A 19,052-nucleotide genomic window follows, 5' to 3' on the forward strand; every position below is an offset into this window, starting at 1 on the left:
AAACAGCGGGGTTGGGGGGGGGGGGGGGGGTGTTCATGTCTGCAAGAAGACTACAATTATATTCTGCAGTGGTTCCTCAGATTTTAACTTTGATTATGCTGAACCTTAATAAAACTGTCATTTTTTTTACTTTATTTTGATGTTTTCTTGCCCTTTTATCTTTTTTGGCAGAAATCAAAACATTCTTGTTCAGAAAAATCCATGCTTATTTGTGATTTTTTGCTCCACCAACATTTAAAAATAATTCAAACCACAATACTTTTATAAAATTGAGCTCTCTTGAAGGACAATCAGAACTCATCATCTTCAATGACACAGAAGCTTTGAGAAGATGAAGTTTTGATTTGTTAGTATTTCATTTTTGTTTTAGCTGAAACCATAAAATGACTGATAATTTTTCAAGATATTTACCATTTAAACTAGCTTATTATTTAATACATTTTCTAGTCTTCAGAATTTAAGACTTCTCCCTCAGCTGCAGGAGTGGAATAAACAGGAAGAAATCAACAGGTGCAGACAGGAAAGACGGACAAACATTTATTTGATAATGCCTCTATGATGACAAATATATTAGAATAAAATACCCAGAGTCCATAATAAGTTGGGGGGGGGGGGGCGAGGGGGGAAGAAATCAGTGGACATAAGAATTTAGAATTTTAAAAAACTTTCTATTTAGGCATTTCTAAAATCAGTTATCAATCACAAAAAAAAACTGTTAGCAACACAGTGGGAAAAAAATCCATTTGAAAATGCTGGTTTACCCAATCTGATAGTATTTTTTTTTTTAAACCAAGGTACTTCAAAAGTAACTGTCAAGGACAGATATTAATATAATACTCATCAACATCCTATTTCTAAAAACACTTATTTTGCAGTTCAATATTATTTATAGGCATTATATCTCCTATTCTTCCGCACCTTACTCACGTTTTTAGAATCAACTCAGCATCTACTACATATCTTACGTTTTTGGATTAGTTCACTGGTTCTCATGACACTCAAATTGGTTTGACTGAATTAATTATTTTAAGAATTATTAAAAAGAGAAAGAGAAATCAATTACCATATGTGCACACAGTATCTTCTGTAATTTATCCGAGTCAATATAACCCACAACATATATGGCAAATAATGAGGCGATCTGGAATCAGAGATAGAAGATTAGTTAAACCAGTTGTAAAGGATGTATTTCTTTCCAGAGAGACTATACTTATGCAGTCAAATACATTATGCAACTAGTACGTTCCAAAATTCTTATTCTTTCATAATAGGGAAATGTTCATGCACTTCACAAACTCTTAGCTGGTAAGAGGTGTGCTTCACACTAGGGCTGTGGAAAAACAACTACTCTTCTCAAGTAAATTTACAAGTTTTAGATTTAGCGGCCACCTGCAAATACTCTTTATTTTTGCAGCAACAAAATCTGCCCACCTCTTTTCAGAATGTTTGTTCCAGAGCATCTGATTTAAGCAAGACAGGAGAGAAGGTAAACAGACATGTGGGATGGCTTAAATGATCCAGGCAGCAATATTACCAATTTAAACACTGATGAGAAACATTTGCTTGCTCCCTGTCATAGAGACTAGGTGTTTAATTGATTCCTACAGGGACTTGTATCAAACCATTTGATGCAAACCCTCCTCTGCCCATTTTTAACCTATACTCTTCTTGCATGGGTGGGAAACCTGAGTCTGCAAATACTTCTGTTCTTCTTTCCTATAGCACGAAGGTCCAAGAACAAAGTATCAGGTCTTGCTTACCTGTCCTGAGTTTATCAATCTTTTTTAGCTACACTAGACAATAGCCACACTTTGTGATAATCTAACATTTTAATTTTCTGCTCTTAACCTTTGAAGTCATATTGTCATCAACTGAAATATGCCTTTCTGAAACTGTAAGGCAGGCAAAAAGTACCACTCGGACTTCTTGCCAATTTGGCCCTATGGGAAAATTCCTTCTCAAATCCAAATAGGCAAATCAGTCAGATCAGCAATAACTTTTAAGAAACAACTTACTACAATTACTGAGAGGAACAATGGGAGAGAGGAACAAAAAGCTTTAAAAAAATCTTGAACAAAATTAAAAAGCACACCAATATCAATGTTAATTAGCTGGACTAATCTTCCTACTCTTGCCAACAGCAAGGCAAAAGGTCAGTGAAAGGGGGGCCAGTCACAATCCTTGTCCTATTATGCATGCTCTCTTATGCAAATTAATGTGCCAATGCTCCTCTGAGCCAATGGGATTGCTACAACAAATTGGTGGAAGGGGTCATTTAAAATGCAACAGCCCCAGAATAAATGCTAAGCAGCAGCATCCCAAATAATCTGGAAGCCTAGGTGGGCAAGTAGAGGAGCATCCTTGTTGTTTTTTTAAAGATAAATAGAGATAAGGACATAGAATTAACGGCAGAGAAGTACTTTAGAAAATGCTCTGTTAATTACTTCTGTACACACTCCTCATCGAAGTACTCCTTCATATCCCAGCGCATGGACCAAGTAAAAAAAGAGGAGTCCAACAGATCATACACTTAGACAAGTACCCATCCTACCATATCTAACCTGCAATCTAGCTTTTTAAAGCTTGTACTGAAGTAGTGGTTTGCCTGCTACAGGCAGATACCAATGCCCAAGGGCCATTACTGCTGGCTCCACTCTTAGTTTTGCAAATGTCTGAAGAGAAAACAGAATTCTACTGCCAACATGTAAAGGTCTGAAGAGAAAACAGAATTCTACTGCCAACAGAGAATGTGGACTCAACTAATTAAATCACAGCAAATTATCTAACATTAGTAATTAATTTGCTATTACCTCCCCTTCCCTTTTTTGAAGAGTCAAGTGATTGCAGCAGCCCTTTAAATTAGCTTATCAGACAGAACCAGATGCACAAAGAATAAACTTTTCCAAAAGTAAAAGTTAAAATTTGTGTAATAAAGCATTAGACAGCTTTCTATTCGGGAAAAGCAAGCAATTACTTTTCCTTTATAAAGCCAAATGTTTATCTACATGTGTTTGATTGAAACTTTCATATAAACTAGGATTACAGAACTTTTTTGTGCTAATTTGAATTTGAGGTCTACATTTTTCTCTAAATTAAATGCATAAAGATGGGTACGTGCTAAACATAGAATTAGTGTTCTAAATCTCTTTTAGCAGTATAAGTTATATGAAATGTTAGGTGTTCTTTGACAGCAATTCCATGCCTTTATCATTAGGTTCAAACTGAACATTTCAAAATCCTGTGAGTGTCATGAAAGACAAGGATGACAAGTGAAAAATATCTAATTAAAAGAATGTTTTAGCATCATATCACTTTCAGATTAAGTGTTAAATCTATTACTGTTAATATTTTTTTTTTTTTTTTTTTACACGTCAGTTTGCACAAGTTAAGTTTCTAAGCCGCCACAAGATATTTTCATTGAAATATTTTATTTTATACCACAAAAAGAAATATTCGTTTTCCTATGTAATTTTTCAAAACCACCTGCAGAGTTTGAACCACCTTCCCTCTCTCCAGGGCAGAGAAATCTAGGAAAGGCTCAAAAGGGTAATTCTGCATGTAGAACTGAAGACCAAAGAAGAACATTTTTAAATAGTTTTGAAATTGGTTAGAAATCCAGTAAATGGGATGGTATGACATGAAACACTTCCCTGGGAACAAGAGTGAAATTTGAGTGCTACAAACTGATGGCTAAAGAACAGTAATTAAAACAATTCTGAATCTAACAGATTCTGTATTGCCGACGTACTGAATGACAAAAAAGTAGCGAGGCCTTTTTAGCCACATTATTAATTCACCTGTTAGGCTATAAATAAATCTATTTCCTTAAGAAAGAAAAGATTTTAATTGAATCTGAATTACACATTTGGCTTAACATTTTGCCTACAAAATACTACCATAAAATCATATGTCATTCTTAAAAATTATCTTACTTGTGTCAGAAGAACAAACTGAGCAAACTGCCAGGGAAGCATGAAAAAGATATTAGAAACACACAGTGCAATCAAGCTTCCTCTATTAACATTCGGAATCCTTGGGAAAAAGAAATAGAATAGATACCAGTAAGTTACACTATAATAGCTCTTCGTACTTCATTCAAAAGAGCAGCAAAGAATGGAAGCAAAAAAATGAAAGACTACCCTGCAACCTGACTTGCAATATAAAATAAGCAACACTTATGAAGAGTGTGGTTTAAAGGCAACTCATTTGTTCATTTCTGTAAGAACATATAAAATAAGTTTCAGAACTGCTGATTTTTGTAATTCAAAATGGCAGTGACTTGCTTATATATAAATGAAACTTCCAAAGCTTTTAATCCTGACAGTGGGGGCCACCAATTAAAAGTGGCAAAGACCCACATATCAGATGTTCAAACAAATGGTATTATGATCCATAAAATGACTTAAGTACCCACAATGAGATTTAGGTAGAATTTAGGCACTTAAGGTCAAAAGCACTATCCTTAAAGCCTTGGCGTAATTTTTTATTTTTATTTTTTACCAGTAAAATTCCAAAGGAACCCGAAGTTCCACTCCTGTGCTTTCTTGTCAGTCCCATGTAATGGTATAATCTAACTCATGGCTAAACCCCTGCAAAGATCTACAAACTTGTTTTTCTACCTGCCTCCCAAGAGATCAGATATAGTAGGCATACTCATAGCCTATAAGTGCTCACAGCATGCTCACAACAGGCTTAACACATGGTAAGTCCACACCATAACACAGTAAGGGCTGTCACTTTTGTTCAAAAACACAGCTGGAAGAGTCCTTCTATTGTACACTAGTCTAGTAATTACTGCACTCAAAAGTAGAAGACCCTGGTTCAATTCCTGTGTCATCCTGAAGTTGTTAATGCCTATCCCCCAGAAGTGTCTTCGCCATCAGACTATACGTGATTCTCGGGTTCTGCACACACAGCCCCTATGGTGGAAGCTTTTTCATTTTGCAGGGGGAAAAAATTGAGCTAAATTCCCTATGTTAAATAGTATCACTTTTGCTCCCAGTTATGGAGTTGCATTGGTATTGGCAAGGGTGGATAATGTTTGAAAAAAGCCCTAGTGTATATGATGAATTCACTGTAACCAAGTGCAAGTTAGAAGTTACCTGAGAATATAGGTCAAAACCAACATCTGGAGCACATGGAATGGGTATGAAAAACTTTCGCGCAGAGGTGGTGTCCACATCACTCTTGTGCACTGAAAGAATTTAAAAAGTCAGTTCATAGTGTTCACTGGTTTGTTTTATAGGTGTTTTCATAAAAAATAATGCATTTACAAGTAACATGATCAACTGTAGATATGGCAGAACTACAAAAAAATTGCTTGAAGAATCATTCAATAAGTCAACAAAATTCTGCATCCAAGAATAAAAGGAAGGAAGAAGCATGTATCATGAAGAGTGACGATTCAGTTTTGGTGCTGCAATCTCTAAGATATGAGGCTTTTTTAAACCACAACTATTACCCAGTTCTAAAATGAGAAAACTACTGTGAAAAAGCAATCTCTCTCTCTCACAAAAATAAATGCAACAGCTTGGGAGCCGATCTTTCTAATAAGCCTCAAAGATGCCTTTTACACATGTTCTTTTACTTTCTCCCCATTATGGACACATCTTCAAGCTCCTTATTTATAAGAGCAGCCTTCCTGAAATCAATTACTCATGTAATAAAGGACCATTCACAAAAACAGACTGCGACTCATAAATGTAATTACACAAGAGAAATGTGTGGAGGGAGGAGGGATAGGGGCACATAACCTGTCCACTTAGAGGTCCACACACGCTTGTTCCATGCAGACATTATAGCCATGCATCCCTAAAAAGTGAGGAGTGTGTAGCTCTTGCATCTGTCCCCCAACATCTATGCAAGTAAAAATGAACCAGTGAAGGTAATTACTGTACACCATTTTCAGCCCCAACCAAACCACTGACTTGAGTTCTAATTTCACATGGTTATTCTGGCTCCCACTCACTTCAATAACAGCCGCTATCACAGCAACAGCTCTGGCCGAGACTGGGTCAGGGCTGGGCCAGAGCTTCAACTGAGGGTAAGTGGTGGCAGAGGGAGGGGAGGAGAAGGGGCAAGGAAGTAGAGAAGGGCAAAAGCATTGGGGATCAGGTGGGCAGGGGGAGAAGGAAAGAGGTGGTTTGACACAGGGAACAGGTGAGGGGGTAGGTAGTAGAGGGGACAGAGGTAGCAGGGGCAGGTGGAGACAGCAGCTGCAACTCAACCCCAAACACAAGTAAGGGCCGGAGCCACAGAAGCCACCTGCCCCATGCTGAATGAAGGGAAAAAAACCCTTGTCTTGGATTTAAGTAAATATGGTAACATCCCTTTAAGGTAAATGATTCCCCCAAGCAGCCTGCTGAAGCAAAAAATTAACATTTTTTCCAAAACTTAATGACATCTATATAATTTGTTGAATTTGTGCTTCAGTTACTAATGGCTACACTGCACCATGCAAGAGGGAGGATTTATAATTATTTTTGGTACTTAGTACTTAGAGTAGGAATACAGTAAAACATTGGAAGCTGTGCTTGTGCAGCAGTAAAATACCTAAGAATAATGATTGAGAAGAGAAGCCTGCCTAGGTGGCATCTTTAGAGCATATTTTGAAATTCCATTTAAAGGTATTAGCCATTTCACCCCTCCTGTTTTTATTTCATGTTTAGAAGGCGGCTGTCAAATACAAGTCTGACTCGTATTATCAGCAAGTTAAAGAAATATGAATACAATTACAGAGTTACAAATATTCAAAGATGTATGCGTATTCAGTTTACTGAACTGAAAAAGGCAGAAATCGCAGCCATATGGCCCTAGCGTCCATCTAAACAAGTAACAAAGTCAGTCATATCTTTGTCACTGTCAAAAAGCAACGTGATTAAAGTGAACTTGAACAAAAAACAGTTAATTTACTCTTCCAAAGCACAAGAGATAAGCACAGTAATAAAGTACTGTATTTACCCAAATATAAGCTGACTTCGAATTTAAGACAACCCCTAATTAAAAATTCTACACATGGATAAATTCTACAAATTTGTTATTATTTTCCACTTATAGATCTATTAGTGGAAGGTCATCTTCAATTAATCTCCACATTGCTGTGGCAGGGGGTGAGGGGACAGATCCTTGCCTCTTACATTCCCCATATCTGCCCCCCTCCCACCCCAATCCCCACTACCTGCCTCCCTGCTATGTGCCTTCTCCCCTACTCCCTTGCTGCCCCCTGCCCCCACACAGTTTGCCAGGGTGGGAGCGAAGGTTGCAGGCAGGAGTAGGATAGAAGACTAGGGAAATCCCTGCTCCCATTTGCAGCCTGCTCCTCCCACACCATGCACCTAACAGCAGCCTGCCCCCGCCTCCCCACAACACTCTGCTCCCCTCCCTGCCCACCCCCTCCTTACCTTCTGCTGTTCTGCTCCAGATTGGAGCATTCAGTAGCAGCAGCAGCCCTGTCCAGCACTAGTGCAGCCCTGGCCAGGGAGAAGCAGCAACAGCTGTCAGTTGGGCTGGGTCAGGGCTGGAGGAACCAAAGCTGGAGCAGAAGATAAGGTGGGGAGGGGACAGCTGGGCTGGTGGGGGTTGGCAGTAAAGAGAGCAGGAAATAGGTGCAACAGGGGTTGGAAGGGAGCAGGCACAGGGTGCAAAGTGTGGGGATGTGGGCTATAGGTATTGCCCTCCCCACAGCTGTATGGCCAGCCATTCCTCCAAACAAGCCTTTCCAGCTCAGGGCAGGCTCAACTCCAGCTTCAGCCCCAAGTCTGGGTTCAAAGCCAGAGCTGAGCAGCCATCTCCCCCAGGCCGGCACTCAAGTCCAAGACCAGGGCTTTTATCCCCCACATGCTGACAGGGGGCAAGAGGGGATAGAACAAACAAACAACTTTGTCTTGGATTCGAGTAAAACACAGTACAAAGGAAGAGAGAGAGAAAAAAGAAAGATTGGCTTTTGAATTAAACCAGCTCTTTCTAATATGTATAGGGCTTTTCTTCCAAAAGTTTAGCTTTCAAATCCTGCAAAGATGTAGAGTCATACAACTCTAGTAAATTAAAAGTCACTATACCGATAGAGAATTACCTTAAACTCAACGTGTGTTATAATTCATGACCATCAGATAAGTTATACTGAACATAAAGAAAAATTGGTCCCTTGGTATACTTTTGAAGAAAGTCATGTCGACAGAATTACAAGACAATACATTTGCTGCCCTTTACAACACAACGCAAGACATTTTCTTCTCAGGCTAGGTAAGTGGAGGACCTGGAAAAACACTGGTGAAGAACAGTCATGACAGAGCTTTCACTGTCTGTGTTGATACAGTGTGTATTCTTGAGGATATAAAAACACCAGAGATTGCAACCTGCAGTTTTACACACAAAGAAGCACTGTAAATATAAGAATGCCTATCTAGGCATTTCATAAATAAATCCATGCAGGACTCTAACAACTATATTTTCTAAGGTGTCCTGGGATCTAAAGATATCCCTTAAATAGGCACCTAGTGGAGATTTCAGAATCATCTGTGCAATACACCAAACAACACTATACTCAGTATAAGCACTTAATATACCACCATCTATATATTTCTAAGCAACACCAATTATGAAATTAATTTATATAGCTTTCCTTTCAGCAACAACAGTAACTATACAAGTATATGTTGAAAACTTGGTTCCAGTGAAACAAATTGGTGGAGGAATACAGGCCAGGCCTCACACCACGGTAGGAAGGATCAAGACAATGGGCAGGAAGAAGCAACGGGTGGTGGTGACTGAAGACTCCATTCTGCAGGGAACAGAGGGAGTCACCTGCCAACCTGACCTGTTGTCAAGTCTGCTGCTTGCCCGGAGCCTGGATCTGAGGATCATCTGGCCCTCTGACTACTACCCCATGCTGCTCATCCACATAGGTATCAATGATACTGTGAGGGGAGACCCTGAATGTATCAAAAGCAACTAAAGTGCTCTGGGTGCAAGGGTGAGGGGGTCTGGAGCTCAGGTTGTGTTCTCATGGATCCTTTCAGTAAATGGAAAGGGCCTAGGCAGCAGCAGGTGCATCCTGCAGATCAACACCTGGCTGCACAGGTGATGTCGCCAGCAGGGCTTTGGGATGTTCTTCCAAGAAGAAGGATTGCTGGGAAGAGATGGGATCCACCTGACAAAGAGAGGGAAGAACATCTTTGCAGTCAGGCTCACTAACTTAGTGAAGAGGGCTTTAAATTAGTTTGCCAGGGGATGGAGACCAAAGCCAAGAGGTAAGTGGGGAAGTGGGAAACCTGGGCTTAGGACAGACATTTAAAAAGCTGGAGCCTGAACTGATTCAATCTTTGCGGGTTAGTCTAGCCTGTCTAGACTGAACCAATCTGCAAGTGAACAGACATTCCCTCTAGACTGAGAAAGTACAGGCACATGCCTTCAGCCGCTTAGACCAGGCGCCAGGGGGCGCTAGGGCATGCCCTCGGCTGCAGGGAAGCTGTGCTGGGGGGAGGGGGTGCATGGCCAGCCTGGCAGTAGCCTGGTGTGAACTGGCTGGGGAGGGGGCTTAATCCCCACCCTCTGTCCCACCAGCATGGACCCGAGCCAGGGTCTACCTGGCGCTCACCCCTCGCTGCTACCAGAAACCAGCCAGCATTGTTCTGTTACAGGTTTAAACCAGTTTCTGATCACTTAAATCGGCTTATATGCAACTTCTGTCCCTAGCCCAGCAGGAAGAGGGGGGGGGGGGGCAATCAACTAGTTACCTTGGGTGCCTGTAAACGAATGCTCGGAGCCTGGGAAACAAGCAGGAAGAATTGGAAGTCCTTGAACAGTCATGGCACCATGACATGATTGGAATAACAGAGACATGGTGGGAAAGCTCATTTGATTGAAGCACCGTCATGGATGGGTACAAACTGTTCAGGAAGGACAGGCAGGGGAGAAGAGGAGGAGTTACACTTTATACAAACAAGCCATAAGAGCTCTGAGCAATGAAGTATGAAATTGGGGATAGGCCTGCTGAAAGTCTCTGTGTTAAGGTTAGAGGGGACAGCAAAAAGGTTGATGTCATGGTGGGGGTCTGCTATAGATCAGACTAAAAAGAAGTGGCAGGTAAGGCTTTCTTCAAACAGTTAGCAGAAGTTTCCTGATCACAGGCCCTGGTTTTCATGGGGGGCTTCAATCACCCTGACATCTGCTGGGAAGGCAACACAGCAGTGTGCAAGCAATCCAGGACAACTTCTTGGTGCAAGTGCTGGAGAGGCCAACTATGGGCCATCCTCTTTTAGACCTGCTGCTCACAAACAGGGAAGAATTGAAGGGGAATGCAGTAGTGGATGGCAACTTGGGCATCAGTGACCACAAGATGATTGATTTCAGGATCCTGATGAAAGGAAGGATGGAGAGCAGCAGAGTAAGGACCCTGGACTTTAGAAAAGCAGACTGACTCACTAGGGGAACTCATAGGCAGGATCCCCTGGAAAGCCAGTCTGCGAGGGAGAGGAGTCCAGGATAGCTGGTTATACTTTAAAGAAGCCTTACTGAGAGGGCAGGAACAAACCATCCCGATGTGCAGAAAGACTAACAAATATGGCAGACAGACATAGCAGGAAACTCTTCAATAAACTAAATCACAAAAAGGAAGCTTATAAGAAGTGGAAATTTGGACAAATAACTAGGGAAGAATATAAGAGCATTGTTCAGGCATGCAAGATGAAAGCAGGAAGGCCAAAGCACAATTGGAATTGTAGTTAGCGAGGGATGTGAAGGATAACAAGAAGGATTTCTACAAGTATGTCGGTAGCAACAGGAGAATCAGGAGACTGGTGGATGTGGTGTACCTTTATTTTAGCAAGGTTTTGATACAGGTCTCCCACAACATTCTCGTAGGCAAGTTAAGGAAGTACGGGTTGGATGAATGGACTCTAAGGTGGATAGAAAACTGGCTGGAGCATCGGATGCAGAGCACAGTAATCAATGGCTTGATGTCTAGATGGCAGCTGGTATCAAGTGGAGTACCCCAGGAGTCAGTGCTGGGGCTGGTTTTGTTCAATGTCTTCATCAATGATCTGGAAGATGCGATGAAGTGCACCCTCAGGAAGTTTCCAGATGACACAAAGGTGGGGGGAGTAGTAGATACACTGGAGGATAGGGCTAGGATTCAGAGTGACCTAGACAAATTGGAGGATTGGGCCAAAAGAAATCTCATGAGGTTCAACAAGGACAAGTGTAAAGTCCTGCACTTAGGACAGAACAATCCCACGCACCACTACAGGCAGGGGCCTGACTGGCTGGGCAGCAGAAAAGGACCTGGGGGTTACAGTGGACAATAAACTGAAGATGAGCCAGCAGCGTGCCCTTGTTGCCAAGAAGGCTAACAGCATACTGGGATGCATTGGTAGGTGTGTTGCCAGTAAGTCAAGGGAAGTGATTATTCCCCTCCATTCAGCATTGGTGAGGCCACATCTGGAGTATTGTTGTCAGTTTTGGGCCCCCCCAGTACAGAAAGGATGTGAATAAACTGGAGAGAGTCCAGCAGAGGGCAACAAAAATGGTGACGGGGCTGGGGCACATGACTTCTGAGGAAAGGCTGAGGGAACTGGGCTTATTTAGTCTAGAGAAGAGAAGACGGAGAGGATTTAATAGCAGCCTTCAACTACCTGAATGTGCATTTGAAAGAGGATGGAGCTAGACTGTTCTCAGTGGCGGCAGATGACAGAACAATGAGTAACAGTCTCAAGTTACAGCAAGAAAAGTTTAGGTTAGATATTAATTAGGAAGAATTTTCTCACTAGGAGGGTAGTAAAACACTGGAACAGGTTACCCAGAGAGGAAATGGACTCTGCATCCTTGAAGGTTTAAGTCCAGGCTAGACAAAGCTTTGGTTGGATGATCTTGCTGGGGATAGTTCTGCTTTGAGCAGGGGGGTTGAACTAAATTACCTCCTCACGTCCCGTCCAACCCTAATTTTCTATGATTCTATGATATTGGAAGCTTGCCACCAACTTCAAAGGGGATAGGTTATCATTCATTGTACCTTCTTGAGTACAGTGTTGTTTATACATACAGTCTAGCCAAGTTAAATCTGGAGCAGAGATGGAAATAACTTATCTTCTTGATTTTTGCACAATTACAATCTCAACCTTTACCAGACATGTTAGAAGTAAAAAAAGTAAATCAAAAGAATATTATTCAAATAAAAATACTATATTTTATTAAAACTTGCATGAGTAATTCTTGTGAGGAATAAAAACACAACTCTTCCAGGTTCAATTTAACAGCATGAGAATATGCTGAACAAGAATGAAAAGCTACCTTCACACAACAGCAAAGCCTGGATAATACCCATTTTATTCCAGTTTTAAACATTTACTTGAACCTAACTTTTCTTATTAAAAAAAAAAAATCCGAGAAACACTCAAGTATGAAGGAATCTAAAATAGGGAATACATATTAAAGACTGTCTTTACATAGACAACGATCAAGTTCTGTTGGGGGAGGAGGGGGGGAACCTCTCCTACAGTGGCACATTTAATGCCACCAACACAAATCTTTTCATTAAATATGTGACTTCTCCAAATTTATGAACCCACACTGAAATAAGTAAAATGTACATTGTTGAAGGAAATTACATGTACCTCATTTGGTCTAAAAATCAAAACTTGAAAAAGATTGAAAGACCTACCTCCCCATGGTTGAAAAAGTAGCACAGTACAGTTACTAGGCCTCCTAGACGGCTCCCACTGTAAAAAGAATACGACAAATGAATGCAACAGTTTAATACCATTCAGTAATATCTTCTGAAAAATCATATTCACAAGCTTTGCCATGTTAAATCAAATACTGAATATCATTTTAAGAATAAAGGAGATAGAAATATATATATATTTTATCTGAACCTGGAAAGAAAAAAAAAAAAAGCGTAAGCCAGGTAAGATATTAGTTGGGCAATGAATGTGATGTTTAAATCAGTCTACCCTCTGCAGAGCACCTCCTCTATGTCTTCCTGAAAACCTTTCTGAATTTGCTATGCCTTTAAAATGAACATCTACTAGTTTGCAGAGCTGCTATATGTCTACATTGCTTCTTCAAAACTCTTGGGAAGCGTGCTGGCACCCAAGCTTGCTTTACCCACATACACACATCAAAGAAAGAAATAAGGCTGCGAACCTGTATTCAAGGTGTCCACCACCCAGCAAGCAGAAAAGCTCATGGAAAAACAATGCTGTAACCAGTAGCCTTGGCTCCATACAGTCCAATGGTCCTCAGGCTGACATACTGCATAAGCAGCAGCTCTGCAGACAAGGACCTAGGGGTTACAGTGGATAATAAGCAATGAACCAACTGTGTGCCCTTGTTGCCCTGAAGTCTAACAAGCATACTGGGCTGCATTAGAATCATAGATTAGGGTCGGAAGGGACCTCAGTTGGTCATCTAGTCCCTGCTCAAAGCAGGACCATCCCCAACTAGATCATTCCAGCCAGGGCTTTGCCAAGCCAAACCTTAAAAACCTCCAAGGATGGAGATTCCACAACCACTCTAGGTAACTTGTTCCAGTGCTTCCCTACCCTCCAAGTGAGACATTTTTTCCTAATATCCAACCTAAACCTCCCTTGCTGCAACTTGAGACCATTGCTCCTTGTTTTGTCATCTGCTACCACTGAGAACAGTCTAGCTCCATCCTCTTTGGAACCACCCTTCAGGTAATTGAAGGCTGCTATTAAATCCTCCCTCAGTCTTCTCTTCTCCAAGCCTCTCCTCAAAAATCATGTGCCCCAGGCCCTGAACCATTTTTGTTGATCTCTGCTGGGCTCTCCCTAACTTGTCCATACCCTTTCTATAGTGGGGGCCCCAAAACTGAACATAGTATTCCAGATGTAGCCTCACCACTGCAGAACAGAGTGGAATAAATTGATCTGCTGGCAACAATCCTACTAATGCAGCCCAGTATGCTATTAGCGTTCTTTACAACAAGGGCACACTGCTGACTCATATCCAGCTTATTGTCCACTGTAACCCCCAGGTCCTTTTCTGCAGAGCTTCTGCTTAGGCAGTCAGTTCCCAGGCTGTAGCAGTGCATGGGATTATTCTGTCCTAAGTGCAGGACTTTGCACTTGTCCTTGTTGAACCTCGTGAGATTTCTTTTGGCTCACTCCTCCGATTTGTCTAGGTCACTCTGAATCCTAGCCCTATCCTCTAGTGCATCCACTACATCCCCCAGCTTGATGTCATCCACGACCTTGCTGAGGGCACAGATTGTTAATAAAGATACTGAACAAAACTGGCCCCAGGACCAACCCCTGGGGGCACTCCACTTTATAACTGGCTGCCAGCTAGACACTGAGCCATTGATTACTACCCATTAAGCCCCATGTTCCAGCCAGCTTTCTATCCAACTTACAGCCCATTCATCCAGCCTGTACTTCCTCAGCTTGCTTGCAAGACTGCTGTAGGAGACCGTATCAAAAGCCTTGCTAAAGTCAAGGTTTATTACATCCACTGCTTTCCCTGCATCCACAGAACCAGTTCTCAACACAGAAGGCAATCAGGTTGGTCAGGCATGACTTGCCCTTGGAACAGTCAGCATGGATTCACCTAGTCATCTTCTCCTCCAACTGCTTAGAAATGGGTTCTCCGAGGACCTGCTCCATGGTTTTTCTAGGGACAGACCAGTGAGTCTCACCTCAGTAGTTCCCTGGATCCTCCTCCTTCCCTTTCTTAGAAGATGAGCACTATTTTTGCCCTTTTCCAATCATCTGGGACCTTCCCAAATCGCCACAACTTTTCAAAGATAATGGCCAGCGGCTCTGCAATCACATCAGCCAACTCCCTCAGCACCCTTGGATCCACTGTATCCAGCTCCATAGACTTGTACATGTCCAGCTTTTCTAAATAGTCCCTAACCTGTTCTTTCACCACTGAGGGCTGCTCACGTTCTCCCCAGACCGTCCAGCCTGGTGCAATAGTCTGGGAGCTGACCTTGCCTGTGAAGACCGAAGTAAAAAAAAGGCAATGAGAGCACTTCAGCCTTTTCCTCATCTGTCACTAAGTTGCCTCCCCCATTCAATAAGGGCCCAATCACACTTTTTCACCTTCCTCTTGTTGCTAAGCAGGAGCACTGCCAACAAATCAAGGGAAATGATTATTCCCCTCTATAATATTGTGAACTGTGTCCAGTTTTTGGCCCCCCACTACAAACAGAATGTGGACAAACTGGAGAAAGTCCAGTGGAGGGCAATGAAAATGGTTAAGGGGCTGGGGCCCATGGCTTATGAGAAGAAACTGAGGGAGCTGGGCTTATTTAGTTTAGAGAAGAGAAGACTTAAAGGGGATTTAATAATAGCCTTCAACTACCTGAAGGGTTGTTACAAAAAGGATGGCACTAGACTGAGTCTATGATTCTATTATTGGTTTTTAATTTTCTATTATTCTATTATAAAAATATATATGGAATAACTGCCACCTTTTTTGCTGAGCACAGTCCATCCAGTGCTCTAAATGCGAAGGGATCCTTTGTAGTACGACAGGACAAGAGAAGTATGATCAGGTAATTCCAGCTTGTCACAAGCATGCTCACAACTACTTTAGGATTACCCAAGACTACTTTAACTGTGGCGTTTCATAACTTCGAGTATTTGACTTTGAAACCTTATTAAGAACATTCTTTTTAACAGTTTTTCTAAATACACTATGGACAGGTTTAAAAGGAAAGTGGCGTAAAGCAATATAAAACTATCTGATCGTTATTTTCTCCTAGCAGTAACTTTCCACATCGGAGCCTAGAGATAAAAATTGTACCAAGTCAAAAGTCAAAACAAGAAGAAAGTGCAATTTCTTAGTACGCTGTAAATGTAATCCTATTGGTGACTGATTGGGGTGGGGGGAGGGGAGGACTAAGCAATACGATGCAGCTCCTTTTTTTATCTGCAAGTTTTTTACAACAACATGATAGCGTTTTACAATATAAAATACTGATAAATCTCAAAGTATTCAGTATATAAAACTATTTAATGTAATCAATGCTGCATGACCAGGAGAGCTATAGAAAGAAGAAAAAACAAGCCAGTGCTACCTCTTTCATTTTTGTCCATTTTCGGACACAATCTTCCCTAAACAAACTGCTGAAGCCTCTTGCAACACGGTAATTACAGGCCCAGAAACCAAATTACATTTGGATTACAAGTCAAACACTTACACATGTAAATACATCAAAATATCATTTGCATATGTAACTGCACATACAAAGTAGTTGCTTGCCAAAATTTAAGCCCTTGACATAAAATCTATTCAGCATGTTCAGTAGTTTATAAACTATTATAGGTCCCCGATAAAGGTAGCAGTAATGAAACCCATACTAAGGGCTAAAAACACCTAATTAGAATTTTTAACATAATGCTCACTAGTCAGTATATTTAGAAATGTCTGCTCCTTGAAATGTTATGAAAATAGCATGGTTTGTTCAAGATAGAATATTCAGAAGGTGAGCTATGCTTTGTAAGTGCTAAACACAGTAAACCGGGAACAGTTTTCCCTTAAAAGTAGACTCAAAACAAGCTTGTTACATATTTACAAATGACTACAGGTTTCCCTCGCCAACCACGGTTTTGAGCATCTCCCGTTAATATTCTGTATACCATACTGGCTACTACGGTATACAGTTCTGAGTAACCACAGTTTTCTATGGCTGCGCATCAGCCCACCAACCCCCAGGCCCTGCTCTGCATCTCCTTACCCCCGCCACAGCCCCTGCTCCCCCACCCAGAGATGCCCCCAGCCAGAGATGGCCCCCAGCCCTGCCAGAGGTGCACGCAGTGGCAGGGAGCTGCCCTACCCACAGTGGTAGGAAACAGCAAGCCCGCTCGTCACTGGTTCCTGCTGCCTGGCTTCCCCTCCCCCGTGACCCAGTGCAGCAGGGAGTAGAGAAGCCACCCGGGGATCTCTTTGCCCCACGCTGCCCCAACAACGCGCCTCCTGTGCCTGCTGCTGGTTTGAGGGGTGCAGCCCCGTGCCGCTGCCCTGGTGACGTGACTCCTGCATGCAGGGCTGTACTAAGGACAACGCAGGGTGAGCAGCAGCAGTAGAAGAGATCTGGGCTGGGTCATGGGACAATCTGAGCCCAGCGGGTCATCCACATGCGCGGGCATGCAGCTCCTGCTGCCACTGGGCTTGTATTGTACCACAACCCAGCCTGGACGGGGCTGCTGTTCCCTGCCGCCCTGCTTCCCTCCCCCACAACCCAGCACGGCAGGGAACAGAGAAGCCGCGTGAGGCTCTCCTTGTCCATCATTCAGACGGGTGGGGAAGTGCCACGGTGTATAGTGCAGGGCCAGTCGGCGTGTCCCTCTCCTCCCCTTCCTTTTCCCCCTCCCCCAGGTAAGAGATGAACGCACTGGGGAAGACACTGCCACCATGCCCTGGACGCGCTCTGTCCCCGCCCGCTGGCGCATACCCCTATAACCTGCCTAAGTACCCCTAGGGGTATGCCTACACCTGGTTGACCACCCTGTGTATTAAAGCCAAGTAAAAATGATTTTTATACACTATACTGTACAGTACCCACGTCCCTAACCACATTTATCCCGTAAGCCTTTAGTTTTACCAACTGCAGTTTTGCCAGCCACGGGAACTTTCCGAAAGCTAACTCCCACGATTGGCAAGGGAAACCTGTTCAGCAGAAACCATAGTTCAGGTGAAACTTTCAGTTCAGAGAACAATAAATTTTATTTGCACTTATGCTAGCAACCAACATACCTTATTTAATATAATGGAGATCAACACAAAAGTAATGATGTTAAAATGGGGAAGTGTTCTTTACATATGACATGTAAGGTTTGTTTGTTTGTTTTTTTAAATATTGCATCAATCCTTGGATATCTGAACAGGATACCTGGTGCTACCTTAAAGGTGTCCACATGGAAAGCAAAACAGAGGTCCTGTTTCTGCCCACTTCAAACAAAAGAGCACAAGATAAGGATAATTTACTGACATCTTCATAGTCTGCAACATAAAAAGACTTCTGCAAAACACAATGTCTGACATCTATAAAAATTCAAGCTGCAACCCATTACTCATTCAAGCCTATCCTTCAAACCTGACTAGCAAGATGCTTCTTTCCAGCCTTCCTAAACGCTTCCCAAGTTCCTAAGAAGCCTCAAGCTAATAAACGTCTAGTAAATGAGAGCAGGGAAGTCTGCTCCTGAAGCGAAAAAGGCCCCTGGCTCCTACAAGCCAATGTCTTGCTATTTTCTGCCTTGTTCCACAGCCTCCTCGGTTATAAGGAGCACATCCTCATCATTGTACACACAAACCTCCTAATCTCCACTTTATGTCCTCTCATCAATCCCACTGTTGCATACAAGCTTTTGAATAGTTTCTAGTTTTAAGATCTATAAGAAACAGCAGGTGATTTTAAATTGTGCCCAGTTTTGGACACCGACTCTTGTCTACACAAGCTTCAAAAGCCTCCTGGAGATGAACAACAGCAGCATTCTTAGTAAAATCAGTCTGTAAAACCCCCCTAAGCTTGTCTCTGCAACCATAAATCCTGCACTTTTTAAAAGAAAGCTTAAATTCTGTAAAATTAGTGGCATGGATACTTCTGTATGCATTAAAGTACATTAAAGTTGTCTTTGGTAATATTTGATAGTTTTATCTTATAAGATTCAAGGTAACAGAAGTACAACATCAGATTTTATGTTCGAAGTTCAACACATGAATTCTCAACTTGGAAGTGAAGTAAAAAAGGTGCAAGGCCACAGTTTTTCCAAGTACGTATATGAAAATGAGACAACAGATAATTCAAATGTTGCCACCTAAGGGATTAGAGAAACAATAACAATGCAGCCAAATGAATTTCAGTATTAACATTGTTATGTCACTGATTCCTGGTATCTAGAAACCAAACAGAACCAAAGTTGCAATTAAATTCCTAACAAGTAGATTACTTTATTCCTTTTCTAAAATGTACATTTCTCTGATGCTGCACCTTAAACTCAGGATGAATAAGGAAACCTTTAATTCTGCTGCTACAGCTAAAGTAGTGTCAGAGAAGTTGCAATTAATCAGTTATCTAGCAGCAGGAA

At 41.9% G+C, this 19,052-nt stretch overlaps 1 protein-coding gene across 6 annotated transcripts in view; it reads right to left on the reverse strand.

Annotated features, from left to right (window-relative positions):
- The window catches only part of DPY19L1 (dpy-19 like C-mannosyltransferase 1), an 87,112-nt gene that overhangs the window by 40,695 nt on the left and 27,365 nt on the right, over positions 1-19,052 (reverse strand). For all 6 annotated transcript variants that reach the window (XR_003093363.1, XM_025200583.1, XM_025200582.1 and 3 more), the window contains 4 exons: positions 12,656-12,713; positions 5,103-5,194; positions 3,933-4,032; positions 1,064-1,141 (listed from right to left, as the gene is read on the reverse strand). Coding sequence is in view for 5 of the 6 variants with exons in the window: in XM_025200583.1 (XP_025056368.1) it covers positions 1,064-1,141; positions 3,933-4,032; positions 5,103-5,194; positions 12,656-12,713 (328 nt within the window). In the remaining variant the exon portion in view is untranslated. The remainder of the gene's footprint in view (positions 1-1,063; positions 1,142-3,932; positions 4,033-5,102; positions 5,195-12,655; positions 12,714-19,052) is intronic.

The sequence above is a fragment of the Alligator sinensis genome, unplaced genomic scaffold, assembly GCF_000455745.1.
Source record: "Alligator sinensis unplaced genomic scaffold, ASM45574v1 scaffold86_1, whole genome shotgun sequence".
NCBI lineage: Eukaryota > Metazoa > Chordata > Crocodylia > Alligatoridae > Alligator > Alligator sinensis.